Source organism: Panthera uncia (assembly GCF_023721935.1).
Source record: "Panthera uncia isolate 11264 chromosome B2 unlocalized genomic scaffold, Puncia_PCG_1.0 HiC_scaffold_24, whole genome shotgun sequence".
NCBI classification, from domain to species: domain Eukaryota; kingdom Metazoa; phylum Chordata; class Mammalia; order Carnivora; family Felidae; genus Panthera; species Panthera uncia.
In genome coordinates this window covers 65350157-65370759 of record NW_026057580.1, presented here as the reverse complement: position 1 = coordinate 65370759, position 20603 = coordinate 65350157, and the positions used below count along the sequence as shown (strand labels likewise).

Below are 20603 nucleotides of genomic sequence, written 5' to 3'. Positions count from 1 at the left end.
CTCCCTGTGCCGGCTGGACTATAGCAGTGTCATCACATAAATGTCCCCACCTCACTGGGAGTAACCTTTCTTTCCCCTCTCTGGATTTTGACTCTGATCTCTTTGTCCGTAACAAACAAGCATTCTAGGTCTGATGTGAGGCTATATGTAGACACTGCTCCATTATCCAGTTAATCTCCATTTGCTGTCACCTATTCAGCCAACAGTGGCATCTGCCTGCCTGTTGATCGAAAGCCTTTTTTTTCATTGTCACTTACGGGAACAGCTGAATGACTCATTATGGCCCAGTCAGCCCTCTGGGGTTATTCGGCACAATAGGCCTGACCAGCCAGATTAAAGTGTGCGGTCACTGCAGGCCGGCTGTGTCATCAGTTCGGGGTCTGTGTCTCCGGTCAGAGTTCTAAAGTGAGCATAGCTAGCCGAGCCTGGGCAGTTCGCTCTAGAGTTGAGCAGGTGGCTTCACGGTTCTCCCTGACCGACTGTAACACCGTGGCTGTGTTGCGTTTGTTGCCGGTGTTCAAAGCTCAGTGAAGAGCTGATGTTATTGCCTCCTTTCTTTCCTAGGTTTACCCTCAGGAGCCTGTTTTGTCTAGCTGCTCTGGGTTAGTGCCTAACATTTAGAGGGTAGACACTTGGTCAATCTTTGTGTGATTCTGAATGAATGTGTCTGACACAAGTCAGGGATCCTAAGATTAAGGCAAAAGGCTGCGGGGATTCCCACTCCAGTGGGCACTAAACTCACCTGGAAAGCTTACTGAAAATGCATGGTCTCCACCCCACCCCACCCCCTAGAGATTCTGGCTTAGTTGTTCTAACTGGAGACCAAGGACTCTGAATTTTAAAGAATTTTTTTTAACGTTTATTTTTGAGAGAGAGAGAGACAGAATGTGAGAGGGGGAGGGCAGAGAGAGAGGGAGACACAAAATCAGGAGGAGGCTCCAGGCTCTGAGCTGTCAGCACAGAGCCCGGCGCGGGGCTGGAACTCACAAACCGTGAGATCGTGACCTGAGCCGAAGTCAGATGCTCAACCCACTAAGCCACCCAGGCGCCCCAAGGACACTGCAGTTTAAGCCTGCATTCAGGTGGTTCCTTTTTAGGTAATTAGCACTCAAAAAACAATGTACCAGGGGCTTTAAAGAGAGTGATAGGTTCAGGAAGTTTCACGTGCGATATGCAGGAAACAACTTCAGTGCCTTCCATTTTTATTTACCAGAGGAGGCAGATAGGTTTCATTTGGGGAACCAGCTCATGTCTGTTCCTAGTGACTGTGGAGTTGAAAAAGATTCCGAGGTCATGCTTAGCTTGCTGGGGAGGACTGTGGTTGTTAATCAGTAATGTCCCCAGGTGTGGATGGGAGTGTACATGTGTACACGTGAAGTTGGACAACTCATTTAACTCTAGGTCTTGATTTCCTCATCTGTAAATGGAAATAATACTGCTACCTACCTCATAATGTGGCCTTAGGGATTAAATGGGGTAAAATCCATAGAGCGCTTAAAAGAGGACAGTACATGCTGTTACTTCTGTCATGAGCTTATCGTGATTTGTGGGTACAAAAGAATTTTAAACTCTTTGGAGAAGGGAACTTCTGGAGCCCGAGATACTCTCCTGGTGACAGGGCTGTAAAGTTCACATGAGAGGAAACTACTTCAGATGCCTCTGAACCCCACGAGAACACATCTTTCTAGTAAAGTGTATGCACTGGCTTATGCCTTCTGACCCCTCCTCCCTGTCTATGGAGCTGTGGGAGGCAGTCCTCTGAAATACCCAGTGGACAATTATTGCTTTCTGCAGGAAGTTTGGAAAAGGAAGAGTTCGGTTGGATTTTTGCATCAGGAGAGAGGGTACTAAGTGGGACGTCCGTTCGGAAGGAGGTTGCTGGCAGTACTAACAATACAGTAAACAGAACCAGCAGCATTCCAGCACTTCTGAGCTGGCCGAGGTGGCTTTCCTGAACATTCTAACCAGCTGCTCTGCCATTTGGCAAACCCTCTCAGGATGGTTCCACCCCAGACAGTTCTCCTGAAACCCAAAGAACCCACATAAGATTCTTGCTTCCCAGTTATCTTAGTGGTTTTCACCTAGGTGACATTTATTAAGCGCCTGTCCTGTGCCTTACATTGCGCTGAGTGTGGGGGCTGGTGTGCAAAAGAGGTGGCCTGTGCCACAGGTACTGTAAGCTTGGGCTGATAGGCCAAACATTTAACACATTATAAAAAAGAATCTGCCCTTATTCTGTACACTGCCTACAAGGGGGCCACAGAGATACATACAGCAAAACCTTGGGATGCCCCGTTGGGTGTTTACCCTACCCAACAGAGTGGCTGAGACAAATACGCAGCTGTGACGGGCAGTCTGTGTGGAGGGCCATCCAAGTCCCATAGCAGTTCCGAGAGAATGTACTGCAAACTGGGGGGTCGGGAAGGGTAGTGTGAGACCTGGGCTGGGACGGTGGTAGAACTGACAGAGGGGCACAAATTCCCATTGTTCAGACGGTGATGAGTCGGCCATTTTGGTGAAGTGTGGAGTCTGTATGCGGGCCGAGGTTGGGATGGTGGTGGCCTTTGAATGCGTGGCTGGGAGCTGTGGAAGGGCTCTGCATAGGAGAGTGACGCGACCCAGCACAGCTACCTTCCAGGGACGCAGTGAGGCAGGAGAAGAGACAGGAGTGGGGCCGCCGTCGTGGCGTGGTGGTCAGCTCCTCATCTAGGTGCGAGATAGAACCAGGAGACTGGCCTCAAGGGACATGGTGAGGACACCGTTGACCCATCTGCCTTGAAAACCTACATCTTTCCTCCCCTCCAATCAACTTCTTCTTGTGTCTTACAGATTCAGCCAGTTATTGAAAAAACCTTCCCTTTCTCTAAAGTTCCAGAAGCCTTCCTGAAGGTAGAAAGAGGACATGCGAGAGGAAAGACTGTAATTAATGTCATTTAAATAAACTCTCAGTTTGGTGATTGTTGGCTCTTATTCGGTGAGTGCCTCTCAGCCCCAAATTTCTAGTAGCCATCACTTTCCAGATTAGATGATGAGTTCCGTGATACAAGTTTAAAAATACACCTATTTGCCAGTAATTTCTTGTTCTTTGAACTGAGCACAGAGTCATTTTCTAGCCATACCACCACCCTCTGCACGTCACCCTGCTCGACATCCGTGCATTCTTGTTTGCCGAGAGGTCCTCTGACCCAAGCACCAGGGACACACAAGTAAGGAAGACATTACACGAAAATATCCACACTTGGACTTGTCTATAAAGTCAGCGAAAATTGCATTGTTTTTTTCAAGCTGTTTTTCACACCAGATTTGCACAGTTGTGGCATCTTCTGTTCTAGTAGCTCAAAGTCTTTTATTAATGTTTGTGAGATACTAAAACTTTTGGCATATGGGTGGAGGGCAGCATGAAGAACTTAAAGCTACTTCTTAAAAAAGTGCTCACTGATGAATCCAACTGGACAAGGCTTCCTTTGCTTTACTGTGGTCGTAACCACCCTCAAAGTTGTAAATCTCTTAGGGTCACATATAAAAATCTAGCTGATTTGGTTGTTTAGTCTCAAGGAAATGGAAGGTGATGGTAAAGTTTCTAACTTTTTAAAACCCTTACATTTAGCATGAGGGCTAGGCCTCTTTTACCAACTAAAACATGCTCCTCTGAGGACTTGTCCGTGGAAATTGCAACCCTTCTCCAGTTTCTCACCTTAAATGCCTGTACTTAGTTATCTCGCCAGTAAGCCCATTGCAGCTTTTGAATCTCTAGTCTGTGACCTTCATTCAAGGTAAGTGTTTATTTCCTATGGCATTCCTCCTCGCTCCTGCACCTTAGATACTAAGCTTTTAGCTTTGGACATGGACTTGAGTAACCTGATACTCAGTCTGTGCCTATTACACACTCATTTGGTAACCCTGGATGAGGGCTTTTCTCTGGAATTGCTGGTCTCACCGGCACAAATACATTTTAAGAGAAAGAAAGTGGTGTTCTCGTCAGTACCGGCCACTTCTGACTTCCGTGTGAACAGTCCCAGCACTTTTCTTGAGGGCACCGGGGTGGTATAGCGAGGGGAGGGAAGGCCTCACTTACCCTCATGTCCTCTCTCTTCACCAAGGAGTCTGGAAAGAAACTTTTCCCCGCCGTTATTCCAGCACTGCCTCCTCCCCCGCAGTCATCTGTGTCTAATCTGCCCCAGTGAAGCGTTGGAAGGGCTACTGCAAGGACGCTCGCACATCTCCTCAATACAGTTAACCAGAAACCAGTTTATTCAAAATAAATTCAAAACAGGCTACTGCAACATGACCCCAGCACACTGTAGTGATCCGCACAGAGGCCTAAAATCGGAACTCCACATCATCTAAGAACAAGACCTGTTGGCAGCCGTTGGACACGTGCAGGTGTTCCTTTAAAACCCAAGATAAGCTACTGACCACAACTGCCTATCCAAGCCTCCAGGGAGGAGCAATGGTTAGGAAGTGGAAACACTGGAACAGATAAAAAGGAAATGAGATTTGTTCTTCCTGTGATCGGAGCACCAGTATTATTAACAAGGATAATGAAATATGGACAAAAGGGGGAAGAGTCTATCCAAAGAATGTTTAGCAGTTTTGTTCAAACGAGAATACACTGTTTGAACTTATGGGTCCGTGTATTGTCAGCAGTTAAACTATTTCATTTTTCATTGAGATGCTGCATTTTAGGGTTTTCAGAGTTCTAAAATTTGACCAGCATTGCTTAAGGCCTCCTTTCGTTCGCGTTCTGGAGAGAATTGCTGGTCGTCATCTTGAACCTTCCACCTCTTTTTACCGCTACCAGAAGGCAGTGGCCGCACTCCATGCAGGCCTTGTGCCAATGCAGCGGGATAGGAAGGCAGGAAATTAGGCTAAAGACCTGAGTTTAGCGAAGGATTATATAACATTTACTTTAGAACTAATCGTAGATGAGAGGATAGGCTAGTAAATTAGGTCACGGTAACACTGTTCCGTAGCATCTGTAAGAAAAGCATTAAACACCACTTATTTGTGACATTCTAGGCCAGCCCACAAGTGGGTTAAAATAATCCAAATGCTGCTAATGTTAGCAGACCTGACAAGAAATCTTATAAATTTATTAACTTTTAGTACTAAGAAAATACTATTTTGTTTACTTAATTCCTTAAAGTGTCATAAGCCTTTCCCCACTTTGCTACAGAGCATAATTGATTACAGAAAACAGTAGGACCAAAATTATTGGCCTGATATTTCTTCTCAGATGCTAAAGTCTTCTGCCTTACAAACTTGAGCTTTTTTCATTCCCTTTACTTTTTTTGAATTTTTTTTTTTTTTGGTTTTTTTGTTTTTTTTTGACAGTGTGTGAGCAGTGGAGTCTGGGAGACAAAGTATCAAAGTGGGCTCTGTCCTGACAGCAGCAAGCCCGATGCGGGGTTCCAGCTCATGAACCGTGAGATCATGTCCTGAGCTGAGGTTGGATGCTCAACCAACAGAACCATCCAGGTGCCCCTTATCCTTCCCTTTGAAGTGTAAGAGATTTGTAGGCCCACAAAGTATATTCAAGTCTGTTCCTGTTCTCTCCTGTCACTATCTTTGGAAATAATTTAAAATGTACAGAGTCTTGATATAACATTTTCTAAAAACACCCAAAAGCTGCTCTTGAGGCAAACTTTTTAAGCAGCTGCAGAAAGGAAATGAAAGAAGGACAAATTATTGGTTTAAAACTCATTATATAGTCTTTTGAAAAGATGAGACATAGTCCAGGTCATGGCAGTGTCATTCAAGCGTGGATTTAGAGTTACTGAAGAAGGAGCAAGTCCACTTTTCTCTTGGCTTGTCTGTTACCAGTCATTTTTTTTTTTTTTTTTTTTTAACACGTAGCTGGAAGACCTCCAGAAATATTCCTCCTGCATTCTTTATTCAGGTTTATAGGACCATGGCTTCCCAGACTTGTGTTAACTTCTCTTTGCTGACAGTGTTGAGGATGATGTGATTTTGGTCATACTGTGTACCCCCTGAAAGAAAGAAAAGGCACATAATAAAACGAAATGGTGTCTCTAGGAAAAAAAGCAGGGAGGAAAGCCCTGGAACACATCCCTGGGCAAAGAGGGTGAATCTACTGTTGGGTGTGTTAAAATCCCATCATAGGAGCACCAACAGCTCCTTCTCCTACTTGAGTCTTAAAAGCTAGTCCACAGTTACTCTTTAGATGTCTGAAACGGGGGTGTATGTGTGGGCATGTGTGGAATGGAAGAATCTAGAGAAGGGAAAAGGAAGAAAGAGATTGTGAAATATATTCAATGGTGGAATCATGGGTTTGAGATACCAGTGAGGAAAAAAGGCAGGCTGGAAACTAGTGGAATTGTCAGATGGAACAGGTTTTACATGAACAATGAAAAATGGCTTCATGAGGGCAGAGGGGAAGTGGGACCAACAGCCAGATACAGGGACAGGGCAACACTCCTACCACTGGGAACTCACTTGGTGTATGAAGATTCATAGCACTTGAGATGCTGTGTTCAGTACTGTAAAATTTGCATGGTCTCCATAAACTCCCTTTCACCGGAATGTAAGAATATTTTCCAAGGGTGCCTACTAGATATTTAGATACTTCCCCATTGAAAGAAGAGGCCATTTTTTAACATGAAAGTGTTGTCTGATTTTTTTTTTTTCCCCAGTGTGGAATAAATACCTTCAAATACCTTATCCCTTTTTAGCGTAAATCTCTGCAGCAAGGTCCTATCACCATGGACTCCATCGAAATAAAAATCTGTTCATGTAGATGTGAGGTAGTATGACTGGTATTGAAATCTATTGCATCCTCAGGCCAGGAGGAATTAAATGTTCTTATTCTCTTTTAAGCATTTACAAAATATCAGTCTAAATTTTCAGACCTTCTGGATCTCTTGTAAGAGGAGTATATCATCGATATCCAGAGCCTCTGCACATCTAGGTGTTGCACAGAATACAAGAACAAGGTTCCTGGGGCCTTTATGTGTAAGTTTGTAGTGGGGAAAAAGAAGTTACCACCACCACCAAATCCCACTGTCTCCATTAAGACACACACATACTATATATTCCTTTGAGATTTGGGGATGTATGAAGATCACAGTGTCGTCTTGTTTCATTAAGATTATGGTATCTTAACATTCTTTTTGTGTACATTACCTAATTAGAATCAGTCCTTGAGAAAGGACATAGGAAGAACTGAGATCATACCAGACTTTCGATATTTTTAAAGCAAGGAGGAATCCTCTTCCAATAATAATACTTGCTGTCTACCAAACGACTCCCTCCCCAGATATCAGGAGATATAGGTTACAAGAAAGACGCTTGGTCTGATAAGTCTTAGGGCAATGTTAGCAGGTAACAAATGGCTCCACAGCTGTAGCTAATGAAAATCCTAGTCTATTCGTGTACCAGAGAGGTATTTGTATCTCCCTTGCACAGGACGTGGGCCGTGCGGTTCTACTTCTTCATGTCCACAAGATGGCACCACTCTCCCATATTCTGAGAGATTTAAATTTAGTTTAACGAGGCAAGTGACTACTGCATCTGGCTACCTTAAGTAGATATACTGAGAGTTCACAAACATACTCAAGAGACACTGGACTTATTTATACTGCATTTTAGGAAGGGACCTTGGAGCTTTAAAGCAAAGACCTACGGAGGAAACTCCTAGAGTCCCACATTTCTTGTCAAGACTAGAAGCCAGGCATCCTTATTCCTTGTTGACTGCCACTGTAGCAAGTGGGAAAACAAATCCTATGGAGCTTCTAGAATGTACGCTCTCTGAAGCCAAGCATTTTTCTCCCCTACTTTGGTACCCATATCTAGCAAAGAGTCTGCCACATACTGGGTACCCAATAAAAATACACGTTAAGAGAATAAAAAATGCTCGATGAGACTAACTCATAAAGATTACAAAACTGATCACATTCATAACAAACATGATTCTATATTTTTCAAAAAAATGTTTCCAATTTAGTCACAGTTCTTTGATTTTGAAACTATCTTGTAAAGTTGATACGTGCATGTGCATGAGAATCCTCCACTCTACTCGTGGAATCAGGGCTTTTTGTGATTTTTAATCTAACACTGTTACAAGAAAACAAAACAAAAAAAGACAAATAGTTTGAAGTCAGCCTAGGTCTGCATTCCACCAAAGCACTTCTGGGTATGAGATGATTAACCTCTCTGACCCTCACTTTTTGGACTGTAAAATGGGACAGGAGGGCATACCACGGGGCTCGCAGGGTTGCTCTAGAGATGCCCTGAGCTCAGGTAAGTAAAGTGTTCAGCATTCAGCACAGTGGCTGGTGCACAGTATGGGATCTCTCACTATGCTCATTTTCAAAAGTAAAAACTAGATCTTTAGTTGAGTACAGACACAACAGAGAAAATAAATGATTCTTACCTTTGACATCTAAAACTAAATTTGGTTTCAACTTGCTGTAGATTCTGCCATCCGACTTCATGCTCCAGAACTGACTGTCGACATTCTGGTCAAGGGCCAAGCCCAGTTTGGAGCCCGAGGTCACGAGGCTCCCCACGATTGTCAGGCAGCAGTCTTCTGCTATCTGCTTACAGACAGATAAGACTGCTTAGAGGTGAGACACATTCAAGGATCGTGATCAGTTCTTAGCTCAAAGTGATTTTTAAAGTTGTCTTAGTTGTAGTTTCATTTACCCCACATGAGACATTTTCGCCAGAGGAACTGGGATCAAACAACAAATACTTACACCCTCATTTCAGATGACACGAGTGCCGGAAAGTTCAAGATTTCTGCCCTTTGTAAGGGAAACCTTAGAACATTTTTCCCGTTCAGAAATGACAATGATGTGAGGCTGGGTCTGTGGCTCTATCTCCCCTGGCCTAACCATCTCTGCTTAGCCTGACCCTTCTGGAATGTGACTGCATTTCTAATTTGAAAGGCTGCTATAACACTGAAGTGGCTAAAAAGGGCATTTTATCATTTTAAAACCTGAAATCCCAGTTATTCGCTTCTCTTTCCTTCATGAGAAATGTCCAATAAACATTTCTAAGAAGGCATGTTATCCAACTATAAAAAGAAAGAATAAAATACAAATACAGTGAAGTATGTTTTCACGCAAATATTTTAAGGGTCCTTTTCAAAAACAAATCTATCCTTTATATATAAACAGTGTGTGGCAATCATGTTCATCTGACATGAACACATACTGCTACAGAAAATGCTTATGAAAACTATATATTGAGATTAAAAGTGTAATCTAGGATACTTTATCTCAAAGTTAAATAACATCACTAAAATGTTTCTTAGAAATAACTGCTGAAAGGCAGTTTTCTTGAATTGTTTAAGATAATTCAAAAGCAGAAGTTGGCTTTTTAAAAATGCCTTCTAAATTCCAGCTACTTCTGTTTCTCAGGCTATTTCTTCTGTGCCTGTCTAAATATGACTTCCGCTTGCTGAAAGGATGATTCTCCCTCCAGCACAACAGACTCAATTAACAAGTGGTCCTTCTGCTGACTCATGGGGCACTGAGTTAAAAAATTGGGAGCAAACAGTCAAGCCCATAAAATCAAGGAGTTAAAGAGGATCTACAACAGAAGCACAAGCTTCTCTAATAAAGTCTTACTACATTCAACTTTTTAACATCTAGTATGGCAGGAGTGATGCAAGAGGGAGATGGGCCATTATCTACTTCACAAGGTGTGATAATTAGGAAATGGACTGTCTTGTACACAGGGCATTATCTCTTCACCCTAGTCTGCGGGGTCCTCCAAAATCAACCAATCAAGAATGATTTGCCATAGTGCTAGGGCTTATTGAAAAAAAAACTATAAAAGATCAAGGAAATAGGGGAGAATAACCCAGACACTTCCTTTTATTACTATATAAAAATCAAGTATAAATACAAATACTCCATCTAGGATAAGTGCTAGATTTACCTCCCATTTTAAGTTCCTTGATTGGTTCTATCAGCTAAAAAATACTTTCATGAAAACCCTTCTAATTTATTTACGAAAGTGCTCCAGGAAGCATCTACTTGAAGAAAGATGCTATTACAAACACTTGTCTAAGCTCACCCTGCATTTGATGCATCCTTCTTGGTAAATCCAAATCTGATCATCAGCACCAACATCTTCCATGACCTGTATTCTGAGAAGCTTCAGATCCTCTAAGTTTCCATTGGTGGACATGAATAACCCTGTTGCTTTGTTTCGAAGTCTGAAATAAATTCGTTTCTGGAAGACAGAGACCCCAGCGATAGTCATCTATAAGTTGTACTGTTAGAAGCACAGAATAAGCATTAATAGAGGCAGAAACCAAAGTGAGGTTGGATTAGGGATAACTACTCTCCGCAAGAGTCTCAGAGGGTTTAGGATCTTCTCAATGCAGAGTCTGTCAGAATTTCAAAATGCCAGGGGCAGGGAGCCTGCCTGTGGACAGCCCAGGGCATGGGACCCGCCATGTTTTGATGTTGGATGTGGTAGCATTTCTGAAAGCCATCACAACTTTTCAGCACCAGAAACAGAGCCCAAATTTAAAGGAGTGGGGGCGCAGAGACCAAGGTTATACTTCAGTTTTATACCGAAACTAAAAGGTTGAATTATGTTTATGATAAAAGGTAAAGATTGCAGAGAAGAGTACTCAAAGTCTAGAAAAGGAATAAAGTACCTGAGCAAAAGGTCGTAGAGAACCTATTTGGCGGCAGCCACTGAATTCATACCAATTTGGGACTTCTGCTGGTGACAGTAGGAACTGCCGACCCCTGTAATTGCCATATTCATAAGTAACCCATCTGGGAAAAAAAAGTGGAAAACCACAGTAAGTGGCAGTATCCCTTTAACAGTTGCCCCTGATTATATTTTTATAGTGCTTCCAAGTTTTACACGGAGCTTTATACTTTAAATATACATTGGGAGAGAAAAAGAAACTATTTTCTAAAACACTTAAAGCACCCATTTATTGACAAATAGCAAATTCTTGGTACATGAGTATGCCACAAAGATCCATTTTTTTTTTTTTAATATTTATTTTTGAGAGAGAGAGAGACCATGAGTGGGGAAGGGCAGAGAGAGAGAGGGAGACACAGAAGCGAAAGCAGGCTCCAGGCTCTGAGCTGTCAGCACAGAGCCCGACACGGGGCTCGAACTCACAAACTGTGATATCATGACCTGAGCCCAAGTCAGATGCTTGACCTACTGAGCCATCCAGGATCCTATCCTGAAGAGAAATAGGTAAGTTTTTCCTCTAATAGGGCAATGAAATTCAGTCCTTTTTGCAAGATTGCCCTGTACCTCCTATGAGGTTTTTGTAAAACCTTTTCAGTTGTAATAATCTTATATTTAAATAGTTACTATTTGTAAAGTTCTTATTAGTGTGTGGCACATAAGTATTACATAAGGTTAAGTAAAAATAATAAAGCTTTGTTTAAAATGGGTATGGGGTGCTGGGAGCTCGGTTGGTGGAGCATCCGACTTTTGATTTCGGCTTGTGTCGTGATCCTAAGGTTGTTGGATCAAGTCCCGCATGGGGCCTGTTTGAGACTCTCTCTTCTCTCTTGCCCCGCCCCCAGTCATGCTCTTGCTTTCTCTCAAAAAGAAAAAAAAAAAATATATATATATATATATGTGTGTGTGTGTGTGTGTGTGTGTGTGTGTGTGTAAAATAAAATAAAAATAAAATGGGTGTAATCTTCCTCAATCCAGAAAACTGAAGATTCTCCGGTCTCTTCCATCTGAAGATGCTAGTGCCCACCCCCGAAGAAGTTAAGGTCATGGCACACGGCATGCAAGCAACCCTCTTCTCTGGCTGATCTATTACATCAAGGAAGAATGTTCTCTACTTTTAGTCCTGGAACTTTAAAATGTCATCGTCTTAGTCATTTTATCATAAAAACAAATAATTAAAACCATTTGGGGAAAAAAAATCACCCATAATTCTACCACAGTAATAATCTACAACTGTTTTGTAAATAACTGTTGGCCCTTCCAACACTGATGCATACAGGGAGGCCATACCTATTGTTTTTATGAGGGAAAGAAATTTACTTTCTTATAAACATTATGTTGGTAGTCCTTGCTCACTTTTATATCTTAATTTCAAAATTCTTGTAACGTGAGAAAAATCTTCCCATGTCGGCCTTTAATCATTGTACACAGCATCTGCTATCAATTTCTGGGTAAAGAAAATCCAAACCCTTACTCTAAAACCAAAGGACTTGGTCTTTCAAAGGGAGAAGAAAAATCAGCTTCCTTTCTTACTTGCTTAAAAAAAAAAAAAAAAAGTGCTTAATGTGTTTACTGAGCACTGGTTTGCAAAGCATTCCTCTAGGAATTTGAGAGGACCCAAAGACAAAGTCCTTACCTTAAGTAAATTACAAATGTGGATGAAAAGATGAAATCTTCCTGACACATGGCTTTTCTCAATAGGAAAAATATATTATGAAGGTACATAATTATTAACCCTTACAGAAAATAGGATAAGAGGTTATATTTCAATTTGTTTAAGGTAGCACAGGACAGAAAGAAATGTGATCAAACCTAATTAAAAATTTTTTTTGAACAATTTTTTTAATGTTTATTTTGGAGACAGAGCATGACTGGGGGAGGGGCAGAGAGAGAGAGAGACACAATCCAAAGCAGGCTCCAGGCTCTGAGCTGCAGTATAGAGCCTGACATGGGGCTCGAACCCATGAACCTGAGCTGAAATTGGACACTTAACCGACCGAGCCACCCAGGCACCCCTTAAAAAAATTTTTTTTTAATGCTTTATTTATTTTTGAGAGAGAGAGACAAAGCACAAGCAGGGGAGGGACGGGGAGAGAGGGAGACAGAATCTACGAAGCAGGCTCCAGGCTCAGAGCTGTCAGCACAGAGCCTGACATGGGGCTCAAACCCCGTGAACCACGAGATCATGACCTTAGCTGAAGTCGGACGCTTAACTGACTGAGCTACCCAGGTGACTCTGATCACACCTAATTTTAAAAATCAAATATCTTATTGAATAAACAAGTAGGTAACTCACTTACATGCCACCAATCACCTGAACAGAGCGTATCTGTGTGTTGAATCCTAGGGATCGGAGATTAACTATTTCTGAATTAAGTTCGATCTTTTTTCCTTTGAAGCCTTCTCTTTCAAAAAGAATAATTGTTGGTTCAGAAAATTCCTGTATAGGAACAAAAACAAGTGTTCCATTACTCATCTTTGATAATAATTCAAACTTACATGAAAATATCTTGTTAAAGGAAAAATCACAAGCTCTGGCCAGGCTTGGCCTTTCCCTGGAGGTCTGGGTGTTCATGCACTCCGAAGCTAAGGAGAGGACAGGCAGGAAGTTTTCTACTACATGGAAAGGTGGGTAAATATAACAGTGTTTTAAAGCTGTTATGGATATGTGTTTTAGCTGTTATGGCTAACAGTGTTTTAAAGCTGGTATGGAGGGGACCATATCCTAGGCACAAAGGAATGGGTATATGTATTGAATCAACACTTGTAATGAAATTTATTTTCAATTTTGCCATTGTTTATTAGGGAAAAGGAGGGGCTGGAAAGCCATGGACATAAATGGTGAGGGTCAGAGGACTATGGCTGTCTTTGGGGTCTAGTGGTAACAGTGGTAATTACCTAATCAAAGAAACTTCCCCTTGTATGCATTTTCAAATGTCTTTTTTGTTGTTGTTGTTTTGTCAATAAGACAACGATTCTGTATACTCATGCTCCCAAACTTTCCTATAGGAATAATTGTTAAAAGGAGAGAAAAAAACCAGTGTGGAAGCTGCATGTTCAAGCCATCAGTCATTTTAAAGAGGACAAGGGCACAGAAGTCCATTCATTTTCAGAAAATAAAAAGCAGATTATGCTTGTTTTTCAAATCACAGTTTGAAACTGACCCTAGTCTAAGCTCTAATGATAATAATCCTAAGATCATAAATAATACATCAAAAATTACCTACCTGCTTAAAGTTTTGTGGTTAAGGTGTGGTAACTTACTGCTTCATTGATGTGGATGTGCCCTGACACGTACAAAGATTTCTGCCGACCAGTAAACAGAGCAGATTAGTGTGTAGAGGTGGTTTGTATAGTGTAGGAATTAGGTTATATAAAATATACTAGAAAGAAATGATGTAAGTATCACAAGTGACTGAGCATATCCACCAAGTACTAGGTGAAGGAGCATATCCACCAAGTACTAGGTGAAGGAAGGCATTTGGAAACTGCAACGGCAGTGGGTTTGGTTTTTTTGTTTTTTGAAAATATATTTGGAGATAGCTGTTAGAATTCTAGGTGGTTAAATACCAAAGTTTTAGATATTTCACTGTAAGTTAGTGAATCTTAAACACCATACCATGTTTCACTGATACTATTTTCACATCTAAAGAAACGGTCAACATTTTAGTTATTTGAACAGGCAGGGAGGAGATAAAGCCATCTCATGTATGTTCTTTCTACCTGTAAAACTGAAGTCACCGATGACATATGTTTTAAGCTTTTTATAAGAGATCAGCTACAAAAAAACACTAACAAATATTTCCAAAACTACAGACACACCCAGAGTTGAACAATTGGAACATTATCTTACTGTTTTATTGTATGAATATTGCTTTAGCTACATCAAAAATTAAAGGTTTCTATGCAAAAAGGGGCACCATAATCTGAAGTAGCACATATGTGATAAACTGGGAGAAGACGTGATTGCAAATTTCTAAGACAACAAAGCCATAGATTTAAAAATTGTGAAGAATTTCTGCAACCCAGTGACAACAAAAGATACAGAAAACTTAATAAAGAGTTTGGCAAAGGATATAAAAACGGACTATTCACCGAATAGAAAATCCAAATGACTAATGCAGGAGATACTGGTGAAACATAACACAATGAGAAAATACTTTCTACCCAATTTCTTCAAATTGACAAAAGTCAGAAAATATTCAGTAATGGCAATGATGGAGAAAATGAATCCACATGCTCTGCCAGCAAAGATCCCAAGTAGTGGAATCTGGCATTACTTAGAGAAGCTGAATATTCATGCACGTGGAATCCTGCAAATCTACTTTTTAAATATATATCTCGAAGGGATTCCCACACAGGTCAACAGGGATACGTGTGCATGTGAGGATAAAGTAAGTAAAATAAAAAACATTTTATAAGAATATCTAAGCTGTATCCCAAACACACTAGAACGGGTACCTGTAAAGGAGAGAGGAATAAAAATAGGGATCAGGTATGCAATGGAAGAAAGACAGGAGAGGGGCCTTGAATGAACCCCTGATGACTATACCACGACTGACTGAACACCCTTGACCTGAAGTCTGAGAAAACAGCAAAGAAAGTCAACTTCTATGTTAAAGCTCTAAAAAGAGACCAAAAAGTTATAGGCTGGAACGTTCTATTGCAACTTTTTTCTGTGCCTCTGACTTTAAGTCCTGAGGAAGCCTCCCTGCTGGTTTCCGTCAGCTGCGTGAACCACACATCTCTGTGACGCCATATTCACACTGACATTTTTATACTTACAACATCTATAAAACGAAGAGACTTGAAAGCTGCTTCAGGCAGGCATCCCATCGCAGAGACACAAGGATAGTGGCCTTCTTCCAACACGTACTGATTACCAGAGAAATTTTCTCCATCATATGCAACCCAGCTATGACAGGAAAAAAACATAGACGTGTACAATATGTAATTTGAATATTCCTATTCAAGAATAGGTAGCCTGCTATATATAAAACACAATGCCGGTGGCTAACTGTTCTGTCTTCAAAAATATCTAGACCTGTTTATTTTTTTCCATTGTGTTGCAAATGAATATTCGTAAGTCAGTTGTTAATTTTGCATTTGGGAAACAAAATTTTTCTCCCCAAAATCTTCAGTTTCTATCTCTGCACCTTCCAGTAGTACTCCTTGCTCCCCTCGTGGGTGCCACCATCCTCTAGCCCTTGAGTCCTCTCTGAATAATCCTTCAACCTTCACAGCTAATCAGTCACCTTGGGTCTACCAACATCCTTCCCAAACGTCTTCCCTTTATCATTTCCAGCGCCTTGGTACTGGGCCATGAGTCAAACTACCATAGTGACTTAGACAAGTCATTTAGCCCCTCAGGGCCCCAGCATTACTAGTAAGATGGTGATTTTCCATGCTTCCTTAGAAGAGGTGGGGCTTTTTGTTTGTTCTTTTAATCCAAGGAAGCTTACTGAGGACTAATTGTAGATCAGGTACTTTTCCATTGCTGGGGATAGGACAGAGGACAAAACGAAGTCCCTGCTATCATAAAATCTACACTCTGGTGAGCTGAGACAGACAACAAATGCACAACAACAAAAGTAGCTGTCTGGTAGTAAGAAGTGAAGCAGGGCAGGGGATAAAGAGGAACTAGGACAGAGACGGAGGTGTGTGCTAATAAACAAGATCTTTACTGTAAATCTGTGCACTTGAATGCAAAGCCAGTGCTGTTCCCACTGTGCAGTGCTAACCGATATGATGGTGCTATTTACACCATAAAGAACTGTATGATTAAAGACACTATTACTATTACTATTATTATTATTAGACTTAATTCCTCATCACCTTCTGCACAGTTTGCTCCAAGTGTTTCCTAGCCAACTTTCCCTGACCTTGGGCTCTCCCCTCCCTGTAAAGCTTTTATGAAACTATTTTCAGCACGGCACTTTGGGCTCATGCCTTTCTTTCCCTTCTTATGATTACACTGTTGTCATGCAGAATGCCTATCTACCGGGGCGCCTGGGTGGCTCAGTCGGTTCAGTGTCCAACTTCGGCTCAGGTTATGATCTCACAGTCCGTGAGTTTGAGGCCCACATCGGGCTCTGTGCTGACAGCTCGGAGCCTGGAGCCTGTCTCCGTCTCTCTCTCTGCCCCTCCCCTGCTCGTGCTGTCTCAAAAATAAACATAAAAAACCTTTTTTTAAAGAATGCCTATCTACCTGTAAAAAAAAAAAAAAAAATCCACCTTGGGAGGCACCTGAGGGATTATCTAGAGTCCTGTTATGGTGACAGCATAGGCTAGAGAGTAGAGAACCTGGTCTGAATCCCATTGCACAGTGACATGGTGATTTTCAACTTCTCCATCCAAAGTGATCCCATGTCCTCTGCCCAGTGCTCAGATACTACAAGGTGCACCTCAGTACTAACATGGTCTTGTACCGTTGGTGGTTTCATATAGTGCCAAACACCTAGGGATGTCCCTAAAGATTTGCTGATTCGTGCATTCTACTCTCCCGGGGATTAGGCCCTGCCAGTCCACCGTTTTACTTACCTGCCTCCTAAAACTCTGCAAGACTTGGTAGAAAACGAATCATCAATTTGACTTGTTGTTTCTTCGAAACCTAGACTGCGACCTTGAAACTGTGGTTCTGAAAACAACTGAATCTTTGAAAAAGTAAACAAATATGTAAGCTTATTTTCCTAAACATATTAACTCATTCAGCCTTTGAGATGATGCAAACATGACCTGTTAATAAACTGCTATGAATTTTATAAATCCTTTAATTTTCCACTTCTACATTAATGATCAATTAGAAATACTCTGGCCACACTATTCATGATTATTTGATTCAAAGACATCAAAGGACAATCCGACAGTTGAGGCAGCTTTCTATAGAACACCCTGTCGCAACAAGCTGTGAGGCATTTTAAAGCTTTATTGTGGCCAAAAGTAATTGTTCATCAGTTCTAACATTTACAAGAAACTGTATTTTAGAAATATAGTTTTCCTCCCTCTCAATGGAAGATACTTGCTGACTTATTAGAATCTTGTGTATGCCAATAAAGGAGGCTACAGTGGTGTTTGTGCCTCTGTAATTACGGCTGTCTGAATTCTGAACACTTCCATTAAAAAGCCTAAATAACAAATGTAACACTTCAGTTGATGCAGACAGCATACAAAGGCTTGAGAGAGAGACCGTATAAAATGTTTGTCTAATGTAGACACAGCAAATATGAAAATTCATTTTACTGTTTACCACAATAACTGTACGTATTGTTTGAGATATTAATCTTAGCGTATTAAGCAAATTGATTCTATGTAATGATATTAAATTCAACTTTACATAAGAAGAACATTTTATGTATGTATGTCCATGTCCAGAATGGAGCTTAATGCAGGGCTTGAACTCACGACCCTGAGATCAAGACCTGAGCTGAGATCAAGAGCCTAACCAACTGAGCCACCCAGGCACCCCGAGAAGAGCATTTTATAAGAAATATCTAGATATGAGTCAATGCTCTCAAGCATTTATAAAGTAAACCTAAATCTAACTTAGAAATACAATTATGGTTTGAGGTATAAAAATAAGTAAAACTAACAAAATATCCCAAATGTCTGACATTTTACACATAAGGTCAGCTTTTCAATGGAAGGCCCCTAATTATAAAAAATAGATTATTTTTTAAATTACCTGATTTCGTCTCCTTGGGCCAGTGAAAGAATCCTAAAAAAATTTAAGGGAAGAGAGAAGGAAATGAGTAGAGCAGACATCTTGGAAACATTTTTTTTTTCTTCTAGATCATTAGCAATTACTGTTAAAAATAACCTCAGAATAGTTTCTGTACTGTTAAGTATTACATGAACCTGAAGTACACATTAAGGAAATCCAGAATTCAGTTAAATATTCTCATACAAAAGTAGAATTCCTTACCAAATATATGGGTTGAACAGAAGAGATCTTACAATTTTTGCCTCCCCAGTCCTCAAAACTGGTATAGAAACCTTTATCCAGTATATATTGTTCTCCTGTGAAGTCAGGATTTTCATAGGCTACCCATCTAAAGAAACACAAACATCTACTTGTCATAGTTGATAGTTGACATGTATAATAAAACTATCAAACACATTTAAATAAATATGTATCATACAGAAATTTTCATTTGTTTTAATAATCAGTAATCTTAATAATTTTTCTGATCCTCTGTTAATCTTTTGGGAGATGTGTCTGTATGACAAGTCAAAGTGACAAGTGAAAGAATATCTTTACACGAACCTTTTGGTGTAAGAGTATCTTTACATGAACTTTTTGGTGTTCTCACTTGTCAAATCCTATTCCCTGAGAAAGCTCCCATGGGGATATTTTTTTCGAATTCTTATTTATTTTTTAGAGAGTGTGCAAATGAGCAAGGGGGCAGAGAGAGACAGAGAATCCCATGAGGTACAGAGAGAGAGGGAGAGAGAGTGCAGAGCCCTGAGTGGGGGTCGAGCTCACAAACTGGTAAGATCATGACCTGAGCCAGAGTCAGACACTGGCTCAGGTGGCCTAAGCCACCCAGGTGCCCCTCTAATTCTATTCTAAGGAAACAACGTGGACTTCCGAGAAGTATCTGTAAAGTTTTTCTTTTAAACTGCTCTTAAAAATTTTTTTAGATTGCGTCCCCGGGCACCTTGGGGTCAGGGGGCTGGAAGTTCCAATTATTGCATCTGGGACAATTCAACCTCAAGCTGAGATGCGAAGGAGGGCTTGTAGAGCAAGGGAGTTAACCTGATTGCACGAGTCACTGTAAGTAAGAAACTTGAGCCAGAAGTCTGGAACAGACACTTCTAGTAAACTTTGTTAAAGTTAAATCGATAGATAGATAGCAAGCGCGTTAACAATCATCTGAAAAAAATTACTGCAACTATTCCTTGTTTTTCTCCAAAGCACTCTCAAAAAGAGCAGTAATAGTTGACGGAATGTTGCTGCTTGTTGATGTTATGGTGAGATCTATATCGTAGTTGATGCCACTTAATAGAAAGGGTAGGATGGGACTAAAATGAACAAACTTAGCATGGAAAACTGTTTAGATCATAAAGAAGGTAAGCAAAAATTTCTTAGGATTGAGGCAGAGATCGGAATTCGATGGTATCTTTTTCAAAAAAAAATTTTAATGTTTATTTGAGAGTGTGAGTGGGGGAGGGGCAGAGAGACTCTCTAGCAGGCTCTGCTCAGAGCCCGGTATGCGGCTCCAAGCCACAAACCGTGAGATCATGACCTGAGCCAAAATCAAGAGTCGCACACTTAACTGACTGAGCCACCCAGGCTTCTCTATAGTTATCTTTTTAGAACTTAAGTTTAATGTATCAGCTCTTCAGGAATAATAAATAATAATCATTGTTACCATTTAGTAAGCATGCATATGTGCCAAGGACTGTGCTAAAGATTTGTCAGTTTTTTTACTGAGAATATGTCCTGTGCACACCACATTAGCAGACCTTCACAGAAACGTAAGAGTAATACATCATATCTGATCTTAAGGAGCTTACAATGTAATTGAAGTAAAAAGGTCAATGCCCAGAAGATAACTAGAAAAACATTTGAAATGTGAAATGCAGGATGCAAATTCAGCAGTCATAAGAAGTTCAGTAAGACTGGTAGGCTGTATCATGGATAACCTCCAAAGACAAGCAGGAATTTAAGCTTGAGATACCACTCATGTATGCAATAACTAAAGTTTAGTTTTCCCAGCTAAATAGACCTGTGTTCAAATCTCAGCCCTACCATTTCCTTATTGGTGTAATAGTAACCTGGAGGCTCCTGGATGGCTCGGTTGATTTTGGCTCAGGTTATGATCTCACAGTTTGTGAGTTTGAGCTCCACATCACTGTCAGCATGGGCCTGCTTGGGATCCTCTCTCTCTCTTGCTCTCTTTCTGCCCCTT

General features: G+C 40.9%; 2 protein-coding genes across 2 annotated transcripts in view; one reads left to right on the top strand and one right to left on the bottom strand.

The window, feature by feature from the left end:
• RTN4IP1 (reticulon 4 interacting protein 1) overlaps positions 1-5329 on the top strand; it is a 50965-nt gene extending 45636 nt beyond the window's left edge. The window contains exon 9 of the mRNA XM_049654085.1: positions 2830-5329. Coding sequence (XP_049510042.1) covers positions 2830-2937 — 108 coding nt within the window. The 3' untranslated portion in view covers positions 2938-5329. The remainder of the gene's footprint in view (positions 1-2829) is intronic.
• Positions 5282-20603, bottom strand: part of CRYBG1 (crystallin beta-gamma domain containing 1) — a 187396-nt gene continuing 172074 nt past the window's right edge. Inside the window, exons 14-22 of the mRNA XM_049654077.1 lie at positions 18614-18740; positions 18374-18406; positions 17233-17345; positions 15478-15607; positions 12993-13132; positions 10637-10760; positions 10045-10203; positions 8393-8555; positions 5282-5990 (exon numbers count right to left, since the gene is read on the bottom strand). Of these exons, the coding sequence (XP_049510034.1) occupies positions 5902-5990; positions 8393-8555; positions 10045-10203; positions 10637-10760; positions 12993-13132; positions 15478-15607; positions 17233-17345; positions 18374-18406; positions 18614-18740 (1078 nt within the window). The 3' untranslated portion in view covers positions 5282-5901. The remainder of the gene's footprint in view (positions 5991-8392; positions 8556-10044; positions 10204-10636; positions 10761-12992; positions 13133-15477; positions 15608-17232; positions 17346-18373; positions 18407-18613; positions 18741-20603) is intronic.